The sequence below is a fragment of the Urocitellus parryii genome, chromosome 8, assembly GCF_045843805.1.
Source record: "Urocitellus parryii isolate mUroPar1 chromosome 8, mUroPar1.hap1, whole genome shotgun sequence".
In the NCBI taxonomy this organism is placed as follows: domain Eukaryota; kingdom Metazoa; phylum Chordata; class Mammalia; order Rodentia; family Sciuridae; genus Urocitellus; species Urocitellus parryii.
The window spans coordinates 114,727,848-114,745,421 of record NC_135538.1 but is presented as its reverse complement, the minus strand read 5'-3'; the positions used below and the strand labels follow the sequence as shown (position 1 = coordinate 114,745,421).

General features: G+C 51.9%; 2 protein-coding genes across 16 annotated transcripts in view; one reads left to right on the top strand and one right to left on the bottom strand.

The window, feature by feature from the left end:
• On the bottom strand, positions 1 to 7,818 carry LOC113179197 (uncharacterized). Of its 8 annotated transcripts, XM_077801602.1 has the most exons (7): positions 6,041 to 6,129; positions 5,339 to 5,516; positions 5,008 to 5,082; positions 4,772 to 4,883; positions 3,834 to 3,969; positions 854 to 1,007; positions 1 to 278 (listed from the first exon to the last, which is right to left on the bottom strand). In XM_077801602.1, the coding sequence occupies exons 2-7, from the start codon at positions 5,455 to 5,457 to the stop codon at positions 236 to 238; spliced, it is 639 nt and encodes a 212-aa protein (XP_077657728.1). In that variant the 5' UTR covers positions 5,458 to 5,516; positions 6,041 to 6,129; the 3' UTR covers positions 1 to 235. The 8 variants fall into 8 exon arrangements, 3 of the variants coding, with proteins under 3 accessions (XP_077657728.1, XP_026239444.2, XP_026239445.2); XR_003300326.2 differs by lacking the exon at positions 5,339 to 5,516 and adding an exon at positions 7,731 to 7,818 and having other exon boundaries at positions 1 to 1,007; positions 6,041 to 6,639; XM_026383659.2 differs by having other exon boundaries at positions 1 to 1,007.
• Positions 7,022 to 17,574, top strand: part of Armc12 (armadillo repeat containing 12) — a 24,664-nt gene continuing 14,111 nt past the window's right edge. The window contains exons 1-6 of one of the 8 annotated variants that reach the window (XM_077801598.1): positions 7,022 to 7,494; positions 8,818 to 8,887; positions 12,374 to 12,482; positions 14,536 to 15,449; positions 16,203 to 16,348; positions 16,567 to 16,701. In XM_077801598.1, the coding sequence (XP_077657724.1) occupies positions 15,287 to 15,449; positions 16,203 to 16,348; positions 16,567 to 16,701 (444 nt within the window). In that variant the 5' untranslated portion in view covers positions 7,022 to 7,494; positions 8,818 to 8,887; positions 12,374 to 12,482; positions 14,536 to 15,286. Of the gene's footprint in view, positions 7,495 to 7,683; positions 7,805 to 8,817; positions 8,888 to 9,176; positions 10,088 to 10,694; positions 11,145 to 11,324; positions 11,591 to 12,373; positions 12,483 to 14,535; positions 15,531 to 16,202; positions 16,349 to 16,566; positions 16,702 to 17,574 lie in introns of those variants that run through there. The other 7 variants (XM_077801597.1, XM_026383681.2, XM_026383680.2 and 4 more) reach the window with 7 other exon arrangements.

Here is a 17,574-nt window from a genome sequence, read left to right as displayed (position 1 = left end):
TATAGTCCAGACAGGCAGTTTAATGAATTAACAAGCCAGCATCTGTGAGAACCCCTCCCCCACAAGCCGGGCACTGCATGCAATCTATAGTGCCTGGCTGTAACCACCGGCTGCCCCAGGACCCCAACACCCGCAGCCTGGGCGACCTGCCTTTAGACACAACGTACCTCTTGCTCCTCAAATTTGTAGCGACACAGAGACCAGGGATGGCGGGGGAAACCATGGGCTTTGGAACCTAGAATTTCCCATCAGAGCGGCCCCTAGCTTGACTTCGAGGCCTGATGAATTGAAAGAACAGAAAACCCACCATTTCCCCTTCCTGGGAGGGGGGTTTCCGAACCTGCCTCCCCAGGCGAGTCTTGGCTGGGGGGTGGGGGTTGTCCCTGGTGACAGTCAAGGAGAAATGTGCCTTCCTCGCATCCCTGCTAAAAATAACCCTCCGGCAGCGCTGCTGCCACTGAGCAGCAGGAAAGACAGTCATGTTTTGCTTTAAACCTCCAAGCAGCTCAGCAGTAGGGGGCGAGGATGGGGGGAGGCTGTGGATCTGAGGACCTGGCAGCACTCAGTGCACCCCCCAGCCGCAGCTGGTCCTCTCAGGGGTGCCTGGGAGGGGCGCGTGTGTCAGAGTGCGTGCTCGCGCATGTGTGGTGACAGGGCCTCCCAGCAGCCAGAGCAGGAAGCAGGGGAAGGCTGGGGACGCGTGGGGAGGGGTCTCTGTCCTGGTAACTGGAGCGTGCAGCCAGAGGGGCAGGAGTCACGTACTCCACGGGGGCTCCTCCTCCTCCTTCTCGTTTGAGAAGCACTCTGTCCCTGCAGCCCACTCCAGGCTCCTGAGTGTTGGGGGGCAGCTAACCTCCTGCAGCATGGGCCCCTGCCTCTGGGGGCTCCTGGCACACACAGGGCTGGGATTGTCGCCTTGGAGTCCGGTCTCTGTCTGGCTTCCGCTCTGCCCAGAGAGCTCGGGAGGTCCTCAAGAGCGGGTGTGGTCCAGCGGGTGAGGAATTTCCCTGGAAACGGGAAGTACAAGATGTGTCAGTGTGGGATCCCAGCAGAGGCGAGTGAGGGGAAAGGAAGAGGCCATTGTGGCTGCCCTCTCCTCCACCACTCTCCCCCGGTCTCCCAACTCAGAGGCCCCACAATAGTTCTTTCTCTCTCTCTCCAGGCCTTGGGTCCCCAGCTTCCTGAGGGCAGGACCATTCTGCAGTTGACCTCCATTTTCCAAAGTCACAAGAAGCACTATTAATTGGATGGTGCACCAGTGTTCCCAGCATTCGGCCTCACACCAACGATGTCCTTTCACCTCCCAGCCAGAAGATGATATGGAAACTGTTACTTTCCCCATTTACAGATGAGAAAACTGAGGCTTACAAGGGTGAAGTGATAGTCTGTGCTTGCATTGGTAGTGCATGACAAAGACAGGGTTCAAGGTCATGGTTTGGAACAGAGAGAATGTCCAAGATGACTGTCCAGGGGAAAATGAGAAAGGATTTTAGAAACTGGAACTTCCTGGATAATTTGGGACACAAGGTTGCTGAACTCGAAATTTGGTAGGAAAAAAAAGAGCAGTGGCTTTGGAGTAAAAATTTGTACTATCAGTTGTGATTTGGGCCAAGGAACTTTACCATTTTGAGCCTCAGTTTCCATCTCTCTAAAATGGATCTGATAATCCTTGCATAGCATTGCTGGGAACTGACAGATTTGACCCAGCCATTTTTTCTAAACCTGAAAAAACCCCAAGCTCCTTCATGCCTTGGGGCACATGTCTTGCAAGTGATTTTCCTGTACCTGGAACCCTCTGCCTTCAGATGTTCACAGGAAGGCTTGTTTTGTGTCCTCTAAGTCTGAGCTCAAACATGGCTTTTCTCAGGGCAACCTTCTCTACCACCTAGGAGACCTAGCTTCTCTGGGGGCATCACTATTTGATTTTTCTCCTTTGCATTTATCGTGATCTGAAATTATCTTAATAATTTGTTTCACTTGTTTATTTATGGCCTGTCCCCTGCCCCCAGCTACTGAGGATGCAAGTTTCTTGAGAGATGGGACTTTGTGGGGCTTACTGACCGGTCCTGGTTCTCGGAGCAGCACCTGGCAGGCATCAGAGCCTGCTAAACATTTATGAATGAATGAATGACTGTGCTTTGGAAATAGCAGTATATTTAAGTGACTCTCCCACAGACTTTTCAAAGCCAAAGGGCAATAAAATGTGCATTAATGGAGGCTCGGAGAACACTTTGGGTCTGGCCCACGCCCAGCCCTGGAGCTCCCCGGCTGCAGGGAGCCATGAGGCTGCCTGGGCTTCCGGCTGCTCCAGGATAAAGGTCAATCCTTTTGCTGGAACACGAGGTACTGCACCATCTGGGCCTGCCTGCCTCTGGCCTCATCTCCCTGGGCTCCCAACCTGCACTCCATGTCCAGCCAGACCAAACAATTCTGAGTGCCCGCCGGAGAACATGGGGCTGCTTCACGCCTGTGTGCCTTTATACACACTGTTCCTGCTACCTGGAACACTGTGCACCCTTGCTCTGCCTGGCTAGCTCCCCTCAGACACGAAGAAGACTCTTCTACTCACAGGAGCCTTTCACACTGGTCCCCAACTTCCCAAAACATTCCCCAAATCAAAAGGTTTTTTTTATTATTATTATTTTTATTTTTAGTTGTCAATGGACCTTTATTTTACTAATTTATATATGGTGCTGAGAATCAAACCCAGTGCCTCACACATGCTAGGTAAGCGCACTACCATTGGGCCACAACCCCAACCCTACAAAATCTGTTTTTATGCATTTTCCCAAGTAGTCCAGGGGTCTTGAATGTAGCAACCAGTTTTTAAGTCTTTAGGTTAAAGCACAATGCCCTCTGCACAAACACAGTAGGTGCTTAATTAAATGCACAGGCATAGCTTTTGAACTTTGGATCCTAGGGCATGAACAAAATTCCTGAGGCACACAGTAGATACTCGATAAGTGTCTACTGAATACATGATCCTGAACAATCTGATGTTAGCAATAGTTTGGGGCAAGGTGTGGTGTTGGGGGTGGAGTACGAATGGAAATTACTTCCTGGGAAACAAGATGGTGGCAGAGGAACGAAGAGGAAGAGACCTTGGGAAACTTCTCAGGAGACTAGAAATACAAAAAGCAAAAATAAAAGTAAACACAGTTGGATGGAGGCATGTAAACAGAATTCGGAGAAAGGAGGAAGAATAAAAGAGGAAGAAGTACTCAGAGGAAGAAGCAGCAGCTCAGAGAGGACACAGTGTGCCCAGGAAAGCAATTGAGGACCGGAAGCCAGTGCTCAGGACAGGCTGACCAAATACAGGATGTCTGGTGTCAGCCCCAGGGTAGAGGATGGTGGCATGGGCAGTGGGGTGCTATGGTCCCCTCCTTGGTGATAGAGCTGGGCAAAAGGCCAGTCACTTCAGGACATCTTGGGAAATTCTTCCTCTCCCAACTCAGAAGAGGCCCTGTGGCAGGAAGCAAAGCACCCAGACAGCAATCACAAACCTAGTTTCTTGCCCTTGGGTGAGCACCTTAGCTGCTCTGAACTCAGTTTTCCCAGCAAGAGAGTGGGGTGCTAGTTCCCTTACTTTAGAGGAACACTAGGCTCACCCTGAGTTAGGACAGGGAAATGAAAAGTCTAATACACAATCTAATACAAATGGCAGGGATTGACATCAGGTTGATTATCCCCAAACTCGGCCATTTTAAGTCCCAAGAAACGTCATGTAAGTGTGCCTTGTTACCACCGACAGAACTGACTTCACAGCCTGGGATCCAGTCTCAGTTTCTAGTTTTTGGATCTCAGTGCTAAATCAATACAACCAGACAGTTTACCTCTGGGTAGAAGGTGAGGGGCAGCAGGCAGGCCAGCTGGCCAAGAATCAAGCTGAGCCCATGAAGAGCAATCCTGACCATCCAACTCCACTGCTGAGAGTGTGTTCCAGGGTCTTGCTAGCCTCCAGGTTTCAGGCTGTCAAATGGGTGAATAATATCACATTATTCCTCTAGGAGGAAGGCCAGATCAAAAATGCATTATCTCTGAATATCCAAGCCACTTTGAAGAGACAAACTGATCACAACTCAGACAATCAGTAAGAAATCACCAAGTGTCACCAGGTACCATGGTGTACACCTGTAATCCTAGTGACTTGGGAGGGTGAGGGTGGAGGATCACAAGTTTGAGGCCAGCCTCAACAAATTAGGGAGGCCCTAAACAACTTAGTGAGATCTTGTCTCAAAATAAAAATTAAAAAGGGCTAAAGATGGGCTGGGGATATAGCTCAGTTGCTAGAGTGCTTGCCTTGAATTCACAAGGCCCTGGGTTCAATCCCTACCACCACACACACACACACACACACACACACACACCAAAAAAAAAAAAAAAGGGAGGGGGGGGCAAAAAGGGCCAAAGATGTATTTCCATAGTAATGCACTTCTGGGTTCAATCCCCAGTACCAAAAAAAAAAAAAAAAAAAAAAAGGAAGAGAAAGAAATCCCCTAGTGTCAAATTCCATTTTGTTACAGGGTGTAGTGGTGTCCCAGCTATTTGAAAGACTAAAGCAGGAGGATTGCTATTGTCCAGAAGGTGGAGGACCAGCCTGAGCAACATGGCTTGACTCCAGTCTCAAAAAAGAGAAGAAAAGAAAAAAATTGCAATTTATTTTAGGAATATGTGACTCCTGGAGGTAAGAGGGTAGGATATTCCTGGCCAGTGCCAGGCCTCCACTCTGCCCCTGTGTTCTCTTGACTGGTGGGGGAGATTCAGTGATTACCAGGTTTGGGGAGGCACCTGATATAGACACATCCAGCTGGACCCAGGAATATTGCTGAAGTGCCAGGGAAACCAGGGTGGCAAGGAGAAGAGGACCCACCTCAGAGAGATTCCTGTGGTGGGAGAAAGAAAGGAAACTGGGGCTTTGCCCTTCTGGAGTCCGACTTCCCCTCTGCAAGGTTCTTTCTGCATCCTAACTTCCCATCCCCCCATGAACCGTGGGGGCAGGAGACTCACTTCGTGATCCTTGGTGGGTAACTCAGGGGAGGTGGGCAGATGAGAGCAGGGTTGATGGACAGCAGGATGCCCCAGCTGGAGAAGGAAGTGTAAACATAAAGTGACCAGTGTAGGACTGGACAGAGGCCATATGAAACACACGGTACATTCCGGCCCCAGTGTAACAAACTGTACCAGCCTTTTTGAGAGCTGGGAGCACTGAGGAGGGGAGGGAAGAGAGTAGAAGTTCCTTGGAGGTTGGCCCTGCCTCCTCCTCCTCCCCCACTTCTCCCACAGCCTGGGTACAGCAGGGAAAGTCCCGCTGTTCCTTTTGCAACCACAGGAAACCTACCATCCCTTCTCACACTCTGTACCCAGTGTTCCTCTCAGCAGCTCCAGACTGGGAGGGAGCAAAGTATGTGTGCATGGTGGCGGCGGGGAGGGCAGGCACCACAGCAGCCCAGGTAACATCAGGGGAGGTGGCAAGCATCACTTGGACACTGACTCACAAAGCCACAGCCTGTTAAGGGCTGCAAAGGAGGGACAGATGACAGGTGAGGAAGTGCCTTACCCAAGGTCACACAGCCATTTGTTCACCAGGGCAGGACCAGAGTGCATCCATCCAGAACTGGGCAGTGCCGGGTGCTCTTGGGTGTAGTATGTAGGAGTGGCAGGCCAGGGAACAGGCAGTGCCCAGGGACTGAGGGCGGGGAGCCCACATTCAAGGTTGCTCCTACACTTTCACTGGCTCTGGGCAGGCCAGGATTGGGCACTATCCCTTACAACCCTCCCAAACCCCTCCCCCATCCTTAAATTTGAAAGATAATGCATGTAAAGTGCCTAGCACGAAGACTGTTTTGTGGTGATGTCAACCAGAATGAGTCACCTCCACTCCACCCTCCCCTCTCCTCCTCCTCCTACACACACACACACACACACACACACACACACACACACTCAGGGCTCAAGATCTAGAACCTCTTAGGAGCTTTCTCCCATATCACTATCTTCTTGCTTTGAGTCCCTTTATCTGTTATGCACATTTGGTACTTACCACCTGCTGGCTTCAGTTATTATTTAACCTCACACACCGGGTGTTTGTCTCTTCAACTGGCCTACAAACTGCCCAAGGGCAGGAAATCATTTCAATACACCCAGTATTTATTGAACACCACCTCCCGTGCCAGGCAGGGCCTGCGAAGGATGAGTTGGGGGGATGGGGGAGGCTTCAAAGAACCAGATTTAGTTTCTGCCTCAAGGACTTTCTAATCTGGTTAGAACAGGATTAGTAAACAGATCACTAGAACAGGAGACAGGCCGCTGGCCACGCTGTGGGAAAGGTACAAACCAAGTGTGTTGGGCTTGGGGAAGAGGATTCAGATTTGGTTGGTGGCCCCTATGAGCTGAAGCCAAGGGATGGCTAGACACGGAGGACAAGCACTCCTGTCAGGGACATGGCACAGCAAATGTGGATGTAGGAAGGAGGAAGAATAAAGGATTTTAGGAATTGTGTCAAACTTTTCATGACATCCTTAGCAGGACCCAACACAGAACTTTCCTCAGGTAGGTGCGCAGCATATAAACCCTTTGTCCCCTCGTCAGTTCGGAGGGAGTGGAATCTTCTGGACCAGCAGTCAGCACTCAGTTGTCTTTCTGCAGAAACATGAGTAAGGAGAAATCCCGGTTCTGAATAAACCAGGATTTGGAACTGGACAAACGGAAGGGTCAGGCTTCAGGGCCAGTTTGGGGTCTTCGTGCTAATCCCTGCCATTCCTCCACCATTCCCACCCTATAGGGTCTGGGCTCTCCCGACTCCCAGAGCCCTGCCAGGGAGTTCCCAAGCTGTCCCAAAGGGCCAGGCTTGGTTTGCCAGTGCCGGGAACCCCAGGACTCTCCGTGCTCCCGGCTTGTGTGGAGGATCAGGGAAGTGTGGGCGAGGGAAGGGGAGGCTCTTCCTGGGGATCGCTTGAATTGGCCCCCTCAACACAGGCTTCCGTTGTCACGTGACTGCATCCCAGGTCTGACAAGCCTGGGGCTGGCGTGCTCCCAGCTGTCCTCCAGACTGCTGGACCGAGCGCTTGGGGGGCATGGGCGGCAGCTCCTGGGGCCCCTCTCCGGTGGACTTTCCAACACCTGCCCCCCGACTATGCTAACCCAGAGCCCTCACAAGCCTAGGCATCCGACCCGCGGGGCAGTTGGGCATGGAGATGTCTGGGTGCTCTGGGGCTGGTGAGTGCGCGGGGCTGCGGGGCCCACCCGGCGGGGGCGCACGTCCCAGAGGTTGCGCGCCAGCCCTGGCCCCAGCGCGCGCTCCCAGGGCCGCCGCGGCCGGGAGGCTGTGACCGCGGCGGGAATGCGCGCCGAGCGTAAGCCGCGAGCACAAACAAGGCGAGGAGGCTGGTGTGAGCGCCTGGGCCCGCTGCCAGCGCGCCGGGGCTGGAACACAATGTCCCGAGCCGGCGGGCGGGCGGGCGAGCGGGAGCGAGAACAGCCTGACTCAGCAGCTGGGTAAGTGGGTGTGCTCGCTCACCAGATCAACCGCTCCTGCAGCCTGCGGTCAGCGGCCGCGACACCCGGCGGCTCCCGCGAGCGGGAGTGGCGAGCGCACCCCCCCGCTCCCCGCCGCGCGCCCCAGCCCCCCGCGGCCGGCCTCCACGTGGCCCGTTTGCGCTGCCCTCTGCCTTCTCGCCCCTCCAGGACAGCGTCTCCCCGTGCCCCGCCCGAGCACCGCAGGGTCTATCCACCTGGGAGGGGCGCTCTCCTCTCCGCATCCAACAGGTGTGGCTCGGCACACAGCGGCTGATAAACGTCCCGTTGGGTACGTGTCCCGTTTCCCTTAGTTGTAGACAGAGATATGAGTTTGTTCTGGGGTGATGGTGGGTAGGAAGCAGAGGAAGAGAATCCTGGAAGAAATAAGATATAGGGCAAGCGCTCTTTGTCCTCAGTTGACCCAGAGTTCAGAGTCTCTTCCTGTCCCCTCCCCTCAAAACCACTAGGCCCCTGAAGGTTTCCTCCTGGGAGGGAGGGAGAAGCAGGTGGTGTGATGCTCTGAAGCCTGTGACTCTGCTTTTCTGCCATCCCCACCCTTCCATCTGAAGCCACAGCAAAGACCCAGGAAGCCAAAAAATTCTTCCTTCTTCCCCTGTGCCTGCCTGCTGTCTCTTCTGGCCTGGTGGGGACATTGGGAGAATGGCAGCATCCCAGGGCAAAGGCTCTTGGAAAGGGGGGCTGTCTCAGCTCCAGCCTCCTGGGGTGTCTGTAAGGTGCCTAGAGGGACACCCTGTGCCTGGAGAGTGCCAGGGCAGGCAGGGAGGGGCTCTGTCCTCTGCTGGGTTCCAGGAAAGACCTTGGCAGGCAGTACAGGCCTGAGCTCCAGGGCCTTTGAGGGTGGGGTTAGGGGAGGGACCCTAAGCTGCAGAAGTGCCTCACCTGGGCCTCGTGCCCCCAGGCCCATCTCATGGAATCACTGGCTAGTTCTTTAGCCAGAAATTAACAGATGGATGCCAACATGGTCCTGAGCCATATGGACCACCTTCCAACACATACAACACACTTCCCACACATGCTGTCACCCAGCCAGCACTCACCAACCCCCCTAGAAGGGAGGCAGCTTTGCTGTCATCTATTCCAAACTTCAACTTGATGCAACTTGATGCATGAATCTGTCCATGGCATCCCAGGACTGGGGCACTGCCCCAGTCCCACTCCCCTTCTGGATTTTCCCATCTCCAAATCCAGTCATATATGGGTCACTTGCCTTTTTTTTTTTTTTTAAAGAGAGAATGAGAGAGGGGAGAGAGAGAGAGAGAATTTTTAATATTTATTTTTTAGTTCTCGGCGGACACAACATCTTTGTTGGTATGTGGTGCTGAGGATCGAACCCGGGCCGCACGCATGACAGGTGAGCGCGCTACCGCTTGAGCCACATCCCCAGCCCGGTCACTTGCCTTAATATGGCCTAGAAGTGACTAAACTCACTCATGCCCCTTGCACCAACTCCTCCCATTGTCCCTTGTGACACTCCTAGTCCCCCAAAATCATTGTGAAGGTGGGTTGATGTTTAACTGCCTTCTCTCCTTCACCATCCTATGGCTGATCTGTTACCAGATTCTGCTTTCTTCTTTTTGTTGCTGTCATTTTAAAATGCATCCTTTAGTCATTACCTTTCTCATTCACTCCTTCCTCTCCAGCCCTATAGATATCACCTTTGATCCAAAGTGCTGCAGTCTTTCTGATCCAGGTTGTTTCTTACTCCTACACACCCTGCTGGAATAATCTTTCTCAAACACCATTTGTCGTATCTGTTATCAGCGTGGACGTCTCAGCCAAGCATACTGGGTGTGCCAGCTGCTATGTGATCTGTATGTGTTCAGATTCATTCATGGCCTTTCCAGATCACTGAAGTGGAATCTACCTAGCATAGTGCCTGCTGCACAGTGAGAGGGCAGCAAGTATTTTTCAATTGTCCAATTCATTTATTCGTACCACCTTCTCATCCCTCTACCTCTCTCTCCTGACTCCATCTCCCCATTCTCAGCAAGCTTATTGGCTTCCTGAGGCAAACTCAGGTTCATTTCCCCCAAATCTTCAGAGGGGGATCTGAAAGGGAGAAGCTGATATCCAAAGTCACATCAGGGAATTTGTGCCAAATACCAAATGTAGAGACCTTGGGTTTAAAGTAGAATGGGCGCAGCTGCCAGCTGGGAGTATCTGCTCCCATATGAGACAAGGCCACAGAGAGAGCAGAAGGCAGAACACAGAAGTAAACACCAAAGGCTTTGGGGTTTACAGAGAGATCTTGCCATTGAGAGATTTTAGCCCACTTGACTCTGGGTCCCTGCTCTGATTCTCATAGTCTTTCTGTTTCTTGGAACCACATCTCATACACACCTCTAGTGATTCCACCTATGGATGCAACTCAAAATCCATCTCCCACAGGAAGTCTCTGATAGTGTCCACACCATTTTGATTGGTTTGTCATCAACTTCAACTTTCCTCTGAGCCTTATGAGCAGTCTTCTATATTTTATTGTTTAATTCTGTCCTGTAATATTTTCAGCCCTTTCCTCCAAATGTTATAAACTCCTTCATGAAAAGGACAAGTATCTTTTTGTTCATTGTATATGATCCATTTATTTTAAGAAAGAAGCAGGAGGTCGGGCACTCAGGTCCACATAGAGTTGTTGGGCCTTGAGTAAGACCTCTCTGAGTCAGTTTCTTCATCTGTAAAAGGCACGAGGGATGCCTGCCCTGTAGAATGAGGGACAAAACTCACAGAGATTATAAAATGCCAGGAAAGTGATTGTTGAATGGTGAGCATACAAAAGTTTGTCTTCCTTCTTTCTCAGCATGGTTGAAACTTTCCCTTAATCAGGGGACCAAGTCTTCCTTAACCCTTACCCATTCCTGGATACTTTACACGTAAAAAGGGACATTATTAATAATTACACTGGTTCCAGGGACACAGCCTGGGATGCACGGCCGCCATAATCGGTGAGGGCAGGCTTCGGATGGAGTGCAATATCCCAGTGCTTAAGCATCGCACCTAGCATGTTTGTTGAACGAAAGTGGGGGGGGAAACATAGCTGTGCCTCACTTAGTTTCTCCGACAACAAGGAGCGAAGCTGCAAAGATTGAAAAGCCCGCCCCTGCCGCGCCCCCACCTCTACCCACAACCCCGCCCTGTCCCAAAGCCTCGATTCCCTGAGGTCTGCCCTCCTCTAGTCTGCCCCGGTTGCCTAGGAAGCAGTGACGTAACTCGAGGGGCGTGGCCTATCTCCATCCTCTTCTGCCACCCTTGGTCGCTGCTTGGCGGTTCCTTTGGGGAGGATGGGGTCATTAGAGTCCTTAGACCCTCTCCCCCCGCGCCCGGCCCCAGCTGTCTACGCCCACTCCCACTCCGCGGTCCCTTCCGACGCGCCGCTAGCTCGGGGCGCGCACCCCACCTAAACCTGGCGAGCTCCAGGGGATTCCAGGGAGTGCCGGCCCCTGTCCTTGGAGGCCTTTCCACCTTTCACCCAGGACTGGCCAGAGGAGCCTGAAAGAGGGGCCAGGCGCTCAGCTCAGCGTTGCTGGGCCTGCCACGGGGCGGGCGGGAAGGTCGGACTGCTACCCGGCCCTCGGACGCCCCAGAGCCCGGGAGAGAAGGAGTTAAGCAAGGTGCCGGCGCCGGGCGCGGCGGGAGTGGAGGAGGGGAGCGGAGAGAAAGTGAGAGCGGGGGCGGGGAGGGGGGAGGACGGGAGCGAAAGAACATCCTGTGCCCGCTGCCGGATGCGCTCGGGGGAGGAGGGAGTCGGGGGAGGGAGAGCGAGGTGGGGGGGAGGCCTGGGTGGAGGAGGCGCGGCCTCCGCCCCCACCCGGTCCTCCTCCTCCGGGGGCGCCGCCCCCAACTTCTGCTTTTGCCGATTTCTCCGGGGTCTCCATGCCTTTGCCGGAGTTCCACGACTCTAGCTTTAGCTGGGGAGGGGATGGTCTCGGAGAGTGGCATCCAGGAAGGGCACGGGCGCCCCCATCCTTGTGCCAGGAAGCTGGGCGTATTGAGCGTCGCCTGTGCACCGAGAGGAGCCGCACGTTCTCTCGGTCGGTCCCGATGGCAGCACTTCCAGGTAGTAAATTCCTCTAGAGGAGGAAACTAAGACTCAGATGATGGGATACGTCCAAATCCCACACAGCTGGGATTTGAACCCATGACAATCGGACTCCAAAGGGTTTTTCCTTGGAGTGTGGAGCAGACCAATCTTCTCTTAAGTGCACAAGTGCTGGGTCTCCACAAGGTAAAAAGGTCACCCTCGGTAATGACCTAGGACTGACTTTCCTAATAGGCCCCCCAATAGCACCTGGAGCATTATAGTTTAGGAGGATTGCAAGAGCATCGTGAAGAGCATGAGGCAGTGGCCTTAGGGGTGGATGGCTTAGGAACAAAGTGGTTAGGGGAATGGACTGGGGGCTACCGCTTCTAAATTGGGGATTTGTGGGCTTCAAAGAGGACTCCGAAGTGGCTCAAGGTAGTTAAATAGTTTTCATGAGTTGAGATTGATCAGCCTTAAGAAGACCACTGCAATCAGGGCGAGTGGCAGAGGCTGAAGGGGCGAGTAGTGGACTTTTTCAGGGCGGGACGCCAATAGGCTTGCTTTGGGCCTTACCACACTCAAACATTTTGTCCAGGTGAAACCTCATAATTATTATAGTCAACATTGGTTGAACTCTGTGTGCAGGGCAGTGTTCCAAGTACTTTACTTAATCCTCACAAACAAGTCCATGAAGTAGGTCAGATTAGTCCCGTTTTACAGGCCAGGAAAATGAGGCACAAAGATCCCAGAGCTACCTCTGTGGCTGCATTGGTTTGGAGCCATGGCAGTCTGGCTACAGCCCATTCCCATCCCCTACAGGAAGCTGCACTGAACACGTGGGAACATCGGCCCTGGAGGTGAAGAGCTGGTAGCAACGGCACAGAGGTGCAAGCCAAGGCAGCCTGTGTCTTTTTCTTGGTGAAGGCAGGTAAGGAGCTCATGTCTGCCTCTGTTTATATTGACTCTTAGACTTCTTTCTGGCCACCTATTCCAGATGTGACATTCTAGATGTGATGGAAAAACAAAACAAGAAAATAAACCAAGCCAAGTTCCCAGAAGGAGTCGCAGCTTTTAATACATTTCCTAAGAACATTTAAAACACACCTACCACCTGGTGCAGTGGCACACGCTTTTGATCCCAGCAACTCAGGAGGCTGAGGTAGGAGAATCTCAAGTTCAAAGCCAGACTCAGCAATTTAAGGAGACCCTGTTTCTACATAAAATATAAAAAAGGGTTGGGGATGTGGCTCAGTGGTTAGGTGCCCCTGGGTTGAACCCCCAGTACCACACACACACACACACACACACACAAAAAAAAAAATTATAAAAAAAAAAATTTAAAAAAGGGGGCTGGGATTGTGGCTTAGTGGTAGAGCACTTGCCTAGCATTTGTGAAGCACTGAGTTTGATTCCCAGCACCGCATATACAATAAAATAAAACAAAGGTCCCTCAACAACTAAAAATAATAATAATAATTAAAAAAAATTTAAAAACCATCTACCATCTATTATCTCCATTTCATTAAAGAAAATGTGTATGAATTATCCCTAAAAAATCAAAACCAGACACTCTTTCCGGGCACCCATGGTCACAGCTACTCAGGAGATTTGAGGCAGGAGGGCGACTTGAGGTTAGTTGAGACCAGCCTAGGCCATATAGCAAAACCCCATCCCTGAAAAAAAAAAATAAATAACAAAAATCTACCAGTCATTCATTCCCAAGAAAGGAGTCATTGACTTTACACTGACTAATAGATGCTCCTCTGTCTTTATTTTTTTCATTGTACTGGGGACTAGTGAAAATGTCACCCTGGGTATGACTCTGCCTCTCTGCTCCCTCTGAATCATTTGAGGGCAGAACCAGAAGAAATGGTCTTTAGTATGGCAGGAGGGAATCAGGTTACAACCAAGAAAGAACCCTTTTGGGAGGTCTTTAAAGAACAGATGACAAATCTGCTTCAGATGTGTGAGCTGCAGAATCAGCTCCATAGCACTGAGGGGACAGCAACTGTGAGCAGAGCAGGGACCTTGTTCTGAAGGATCTGTTCAGATCCACTAAGGGAGCCTTGGAACCAGAAATGACAGTTGCCTATCAGGCAGCTATTTCCTGCCTGCAGATTATGGGGTGTGATGGGTAGTTCCCTAGCGGTGAGCCTGTGCTCACCCACCCCTCATTGCGGACTGTCCATGTAGTCACCCACCTTGGGGCAAAGTGCTAGGAATGACCCTAGAGGAAAGGTGGGGATAAAAGAGAGGATAGGAAGAGATGACTGCCTAGGAGTGTGGCTTGTTTCCTGCCTGCAGCCTGGGGTGTGATGGGCAGAGGTTCTGAGTGGCCACGCCTGGCCGGCTGCAGCCCAGGACCCAGAGCCTTCTGCCCCAGTTCTCCTGGGATGAGGTGGGTAAAACCCTATTGTGGTACAACCATGCTCAACACTGGCTTTGGGTCTGACCCTAACTGGGAGCTTGTCATCTCCCTGTTCTGTACCAGAGAGAGGCCAGAAGGTGTAGGGAGACTGATGAAGAGAAGGATGTGTTTGCACATGGCCCATCTAGTGGTAGAGATCAAAGCCTGTAAAAATGGCTCCCATCCTCTGGGGTGGTAGAATTTTCTGTCTACAGGTCTCAAGCCTCATCCCCTATGTGGAGAGGCTGGAGCGGGGGTCACACCACCCACCGTTTCATGGCTGAAAGGCACAGATCTGCTCACATTGTAATCCTGGAGTTTTAGAATGGAAGATCTGGGATCCGCTTGGGTTTTAAGTGCAGAAACAGATCCAGGAAAGGATGGCTCCTTCCCCCTCCAGGGTCACTCAAGTTAGATGGGCCTGGAACCACACTTTCCAGACTCTCTGTCATTATTCTGTCCCCAAACTTTCAAAGAGTGATGAGGCATGACAGGTACCTGTGAAGTGCAGAAATCTATGCTGGGTGCTGGGATGCAAAGATGGTTGTCCTCACAAGCTTTCCTCACACTCCAGGTCCACGTGCAGAAGCTGGAAAATGACGGCTGTACCCAAGGCTGCAAAACTTGATAAGATGTCCACTTCATTTCACCTTCCAGGGTTGAGGAAGCTCTGTCCGAAGAAACACACCAAAGTCCAGGGATAGATCTACCTTAGAAAGATCAAAGACAGGAGGGAAGCAAAAGAAGGGGGTCAATGGGCACACCCCAGATTCCCAGAAATGCCCAAAGGCCCCAGCCAGAAATGGGTGTCTGCTGCCCTCTAGTGGAAGAAAGGGCAGCCCCTGGAGCCACCTGCGGGGCCCCTCCAACCTGGCTCCCCTCAAGACAAGGAGATGCCTATCTGTCCCTGCCTCCTTGCATTTCTTTTTCTTTCTTTTTTCTTCCTTTCCTTTCCTTTTAAAATTTCCTTTACTTTCTCCTCTCTTTCTCCCTCCCTCCCTTTCCGATGCTGGGCATGGAACCCAGGGCCTGACCTGTGCTAGCTTTAGTGCTCTACCACTGAGCTACCCCGCCACTAGCCCCAGAGTCTCCAGCTTCTTCTCTGCAGCCTTGAAAGCTGAACCTTCTCTCTCCTTTCAAGCACCCCTGGTCACGCCACTTCCCAACTCAGACCCTCCATCCCATCATCTCCCTATTTACCTTTGTTGCCTAGGTTTCAATTCTGGTACCCTGGTTCCTGGCCCTGCCAGAGTTCTGGTTCCGGAAGGCCTTTCCCAGGTGCCTTGGGCATAGCTCCCACCCGGGTACAAGGCAGCGCTAAAGATATGGGCAAGAGCATCCCCGAGTACCTGGGGCAACTGGACATCCGCAAAAGTATAGTGGGCCTGGCCACAGGTGCCACAGCCATCTACCTGCTCTACAAGGCCATCAGGGCTGGCCTAAAATGCCAGCCACCTCTCTGCTCCAATTCGCCCATCTGCATCGCCCGTGAGTGTCCAGTCCCTGGGGAGAGGGCTCTGCCCCAGGAGGCACCTGCTTCTGAGGCCTCCCCTGTAGAAAGGCCCAAAGGTGACTCCTTCAAGTTCCTCTCTCCTTCCTCTTTCTCCTCTTCATCTTTCTCAGGAGCCCCGTAGCACCTTAGGCAAGGCCCTGCTAGAGATGTTAGTGTGGGGACTCTGGGTAGCAGATCTCACCAAGGTGTGTCCCCAGGACTAATCTGGTAGGTCTCCAAATCCTACATTCACTTTGGCTTCCAGGCGTACACTTCTTGGAAACTTGCCATCAGCAGCTCCCCCCATTACTTTCTTGTCTAGGAACTTGAGGCTTCAAGGAAAGGGAAAATCGGGGCACCTCCATGCCCAGAGTTTCCACCAGCCTGTATGGCACTTTTGTGCAAAGTCAGAAAAGAGGCACTTTCTGTGAGATCCCTTAATTGCCACCTGCTGGAATATCATTGCCATATGTTGATTACAATGAATCATTACTTGTTACTGCCACATGCCAAAAAATTAGGTAGTCAATACACAAATATGTGAGATAATGACATAGACAGTACAGCATCAGGTAGGGTGCCCTTGTGCAGTACACTCCCTGTTCAGCTGTACATGGTAGTCCTGCATATAGAAAGAAGGCTCTTCTAAAGAAGCAAGGCAGCTTTGTCCCCAGGTCCTTCTCCTCTGTGTCCCCATTCTTTCATTACTACCGAGTCCACATCCTAAACCGGGCTGGGTGGCTGTCTAGGCCTGGCCATCGAGCGAGAGCGCCATGGGCGGGACTCAGGTGAGCTCCGGAGACTCCTCAACTCTTTGGAGTGCAAGCACGATGAGTACACCAGGAGCATGATCCTGCACAGCATCACTCGCTGTGTGTACTTGCTGGAGGCTGAGGTGAGGAAAGGGAGGCAGGAGGTCCCTCCTACGCAACCTGACTGCTAGGGTTATGCTCTCCCTGCCCTTTGACCTGCCAGAGGGCCTCTTGGGACCAGCGTCTACATGATTGTGGGAGGGGTGTGCTGGGAGGGTGATCTTTGGTGACATGGGGGGGGGGCAGTGGGCCCTGGACACCTGCTTCTCCTGCCTCTTCCGTCTCTCCCCACACACTCCAGGCCTCTGCTTGTACTAATGATGATATCAAGTTGGTGGCTGACATGCTGGAAGACAAGGACACCAGTGTCAAAATCCAAGCTCTGAACACACTTAAAGCTTTTTCGGGCATCCGGAAATTCAGGCTTAAAATCCAGGTGAGGGGCTGGGGTGGTGGCTCAGCAGTAGAGCGCTCGCCGAGCATGCACAAGGCTCTGGGTTCGATCCTCAGCACCATGCACAAATAAATAAATAAATAAATAAAGGTATTGTGTCCAACTACAACTAAAAGATAAATATTTTTAAAAAGATAGCCAGGTGAGCCCAGGGGCAGGTAGTGAGATAGCGTACAGCGGAGGCTCATGGTTGCCGGGTCCTTTCATTGGCATGAGATAAATGGTCACGTTCCAGAAGTTTGTTTGGATCTGAGTTGTAACCCAGAAGTGGTCATGTTCCCAGCAGGATATGAAAGTCTTCCAATCTCAGGATGAAACCATACAGAAGCACTAGAGGTATCTCTGAACCTCAAAATAGCAGAATGCCCCCTGAGATTCTTTGACTCCAGCCAATTCTCCAGTCACCAGCTGGGTATCCCACAATTCCATTAAAGTCTGACTAATGCAAAATTATTAGCACAGACTCCACAAATGAAGGGTTCAGCCCCATTCACATAAGTCTGACTTCTGATCAGCAATTTGGCTATGAATTTGGAATTTCGCACAATCCCCTTTTCATCCTTGAAAATTTGCTAAAATGACTTGCAGAACTTGGGAATAGCATTATTGAAAAATGCATAACTCTGGAAAAGCCAAATGAGAGAAATAAGGCAGGATGGAGGCGTGGGGAGGAGCTCCTTGTCCTCTCTGGGCAGCCCTACCTCCACCCCAGCACTACCATAAATTCAGCATACTGGAAGCTCTCCGTTAGGAGTTTTGCTGAAAGTTCATTATGGGGTTGTGATTAAACACTGGCCATTGGCAGTTGAACTCAACCTCCAACCCTGGAACCCAGTGTGGGGCTGGAAATCCCAG

Bases quoted from the DNA above. Each gene is read 5' to 3' on its own strand.
- LOC113179197 (XM_026383659.2), bottom strand. From the start codon at position 5,457: ATGTTACCTGGGCTGCTGTGGTGCCTGCCCTCCCCGCCGCCACCATGC. The intron at 3,970-4,771 runs GTAATCACTGAA...CCCATTTGACAG, and splicing joins CAGGTGCCTCCCCAAACCTG to CCTGAAACCTGGAGGCTAGC. The intron at 1,008-3,833 runs GTAAACTGTCTG...TCCCGTTTCCAG, and splicing joins CCCTCACCTTCTACCCAGAG to GGAAATTCCTCACCCGCTGG.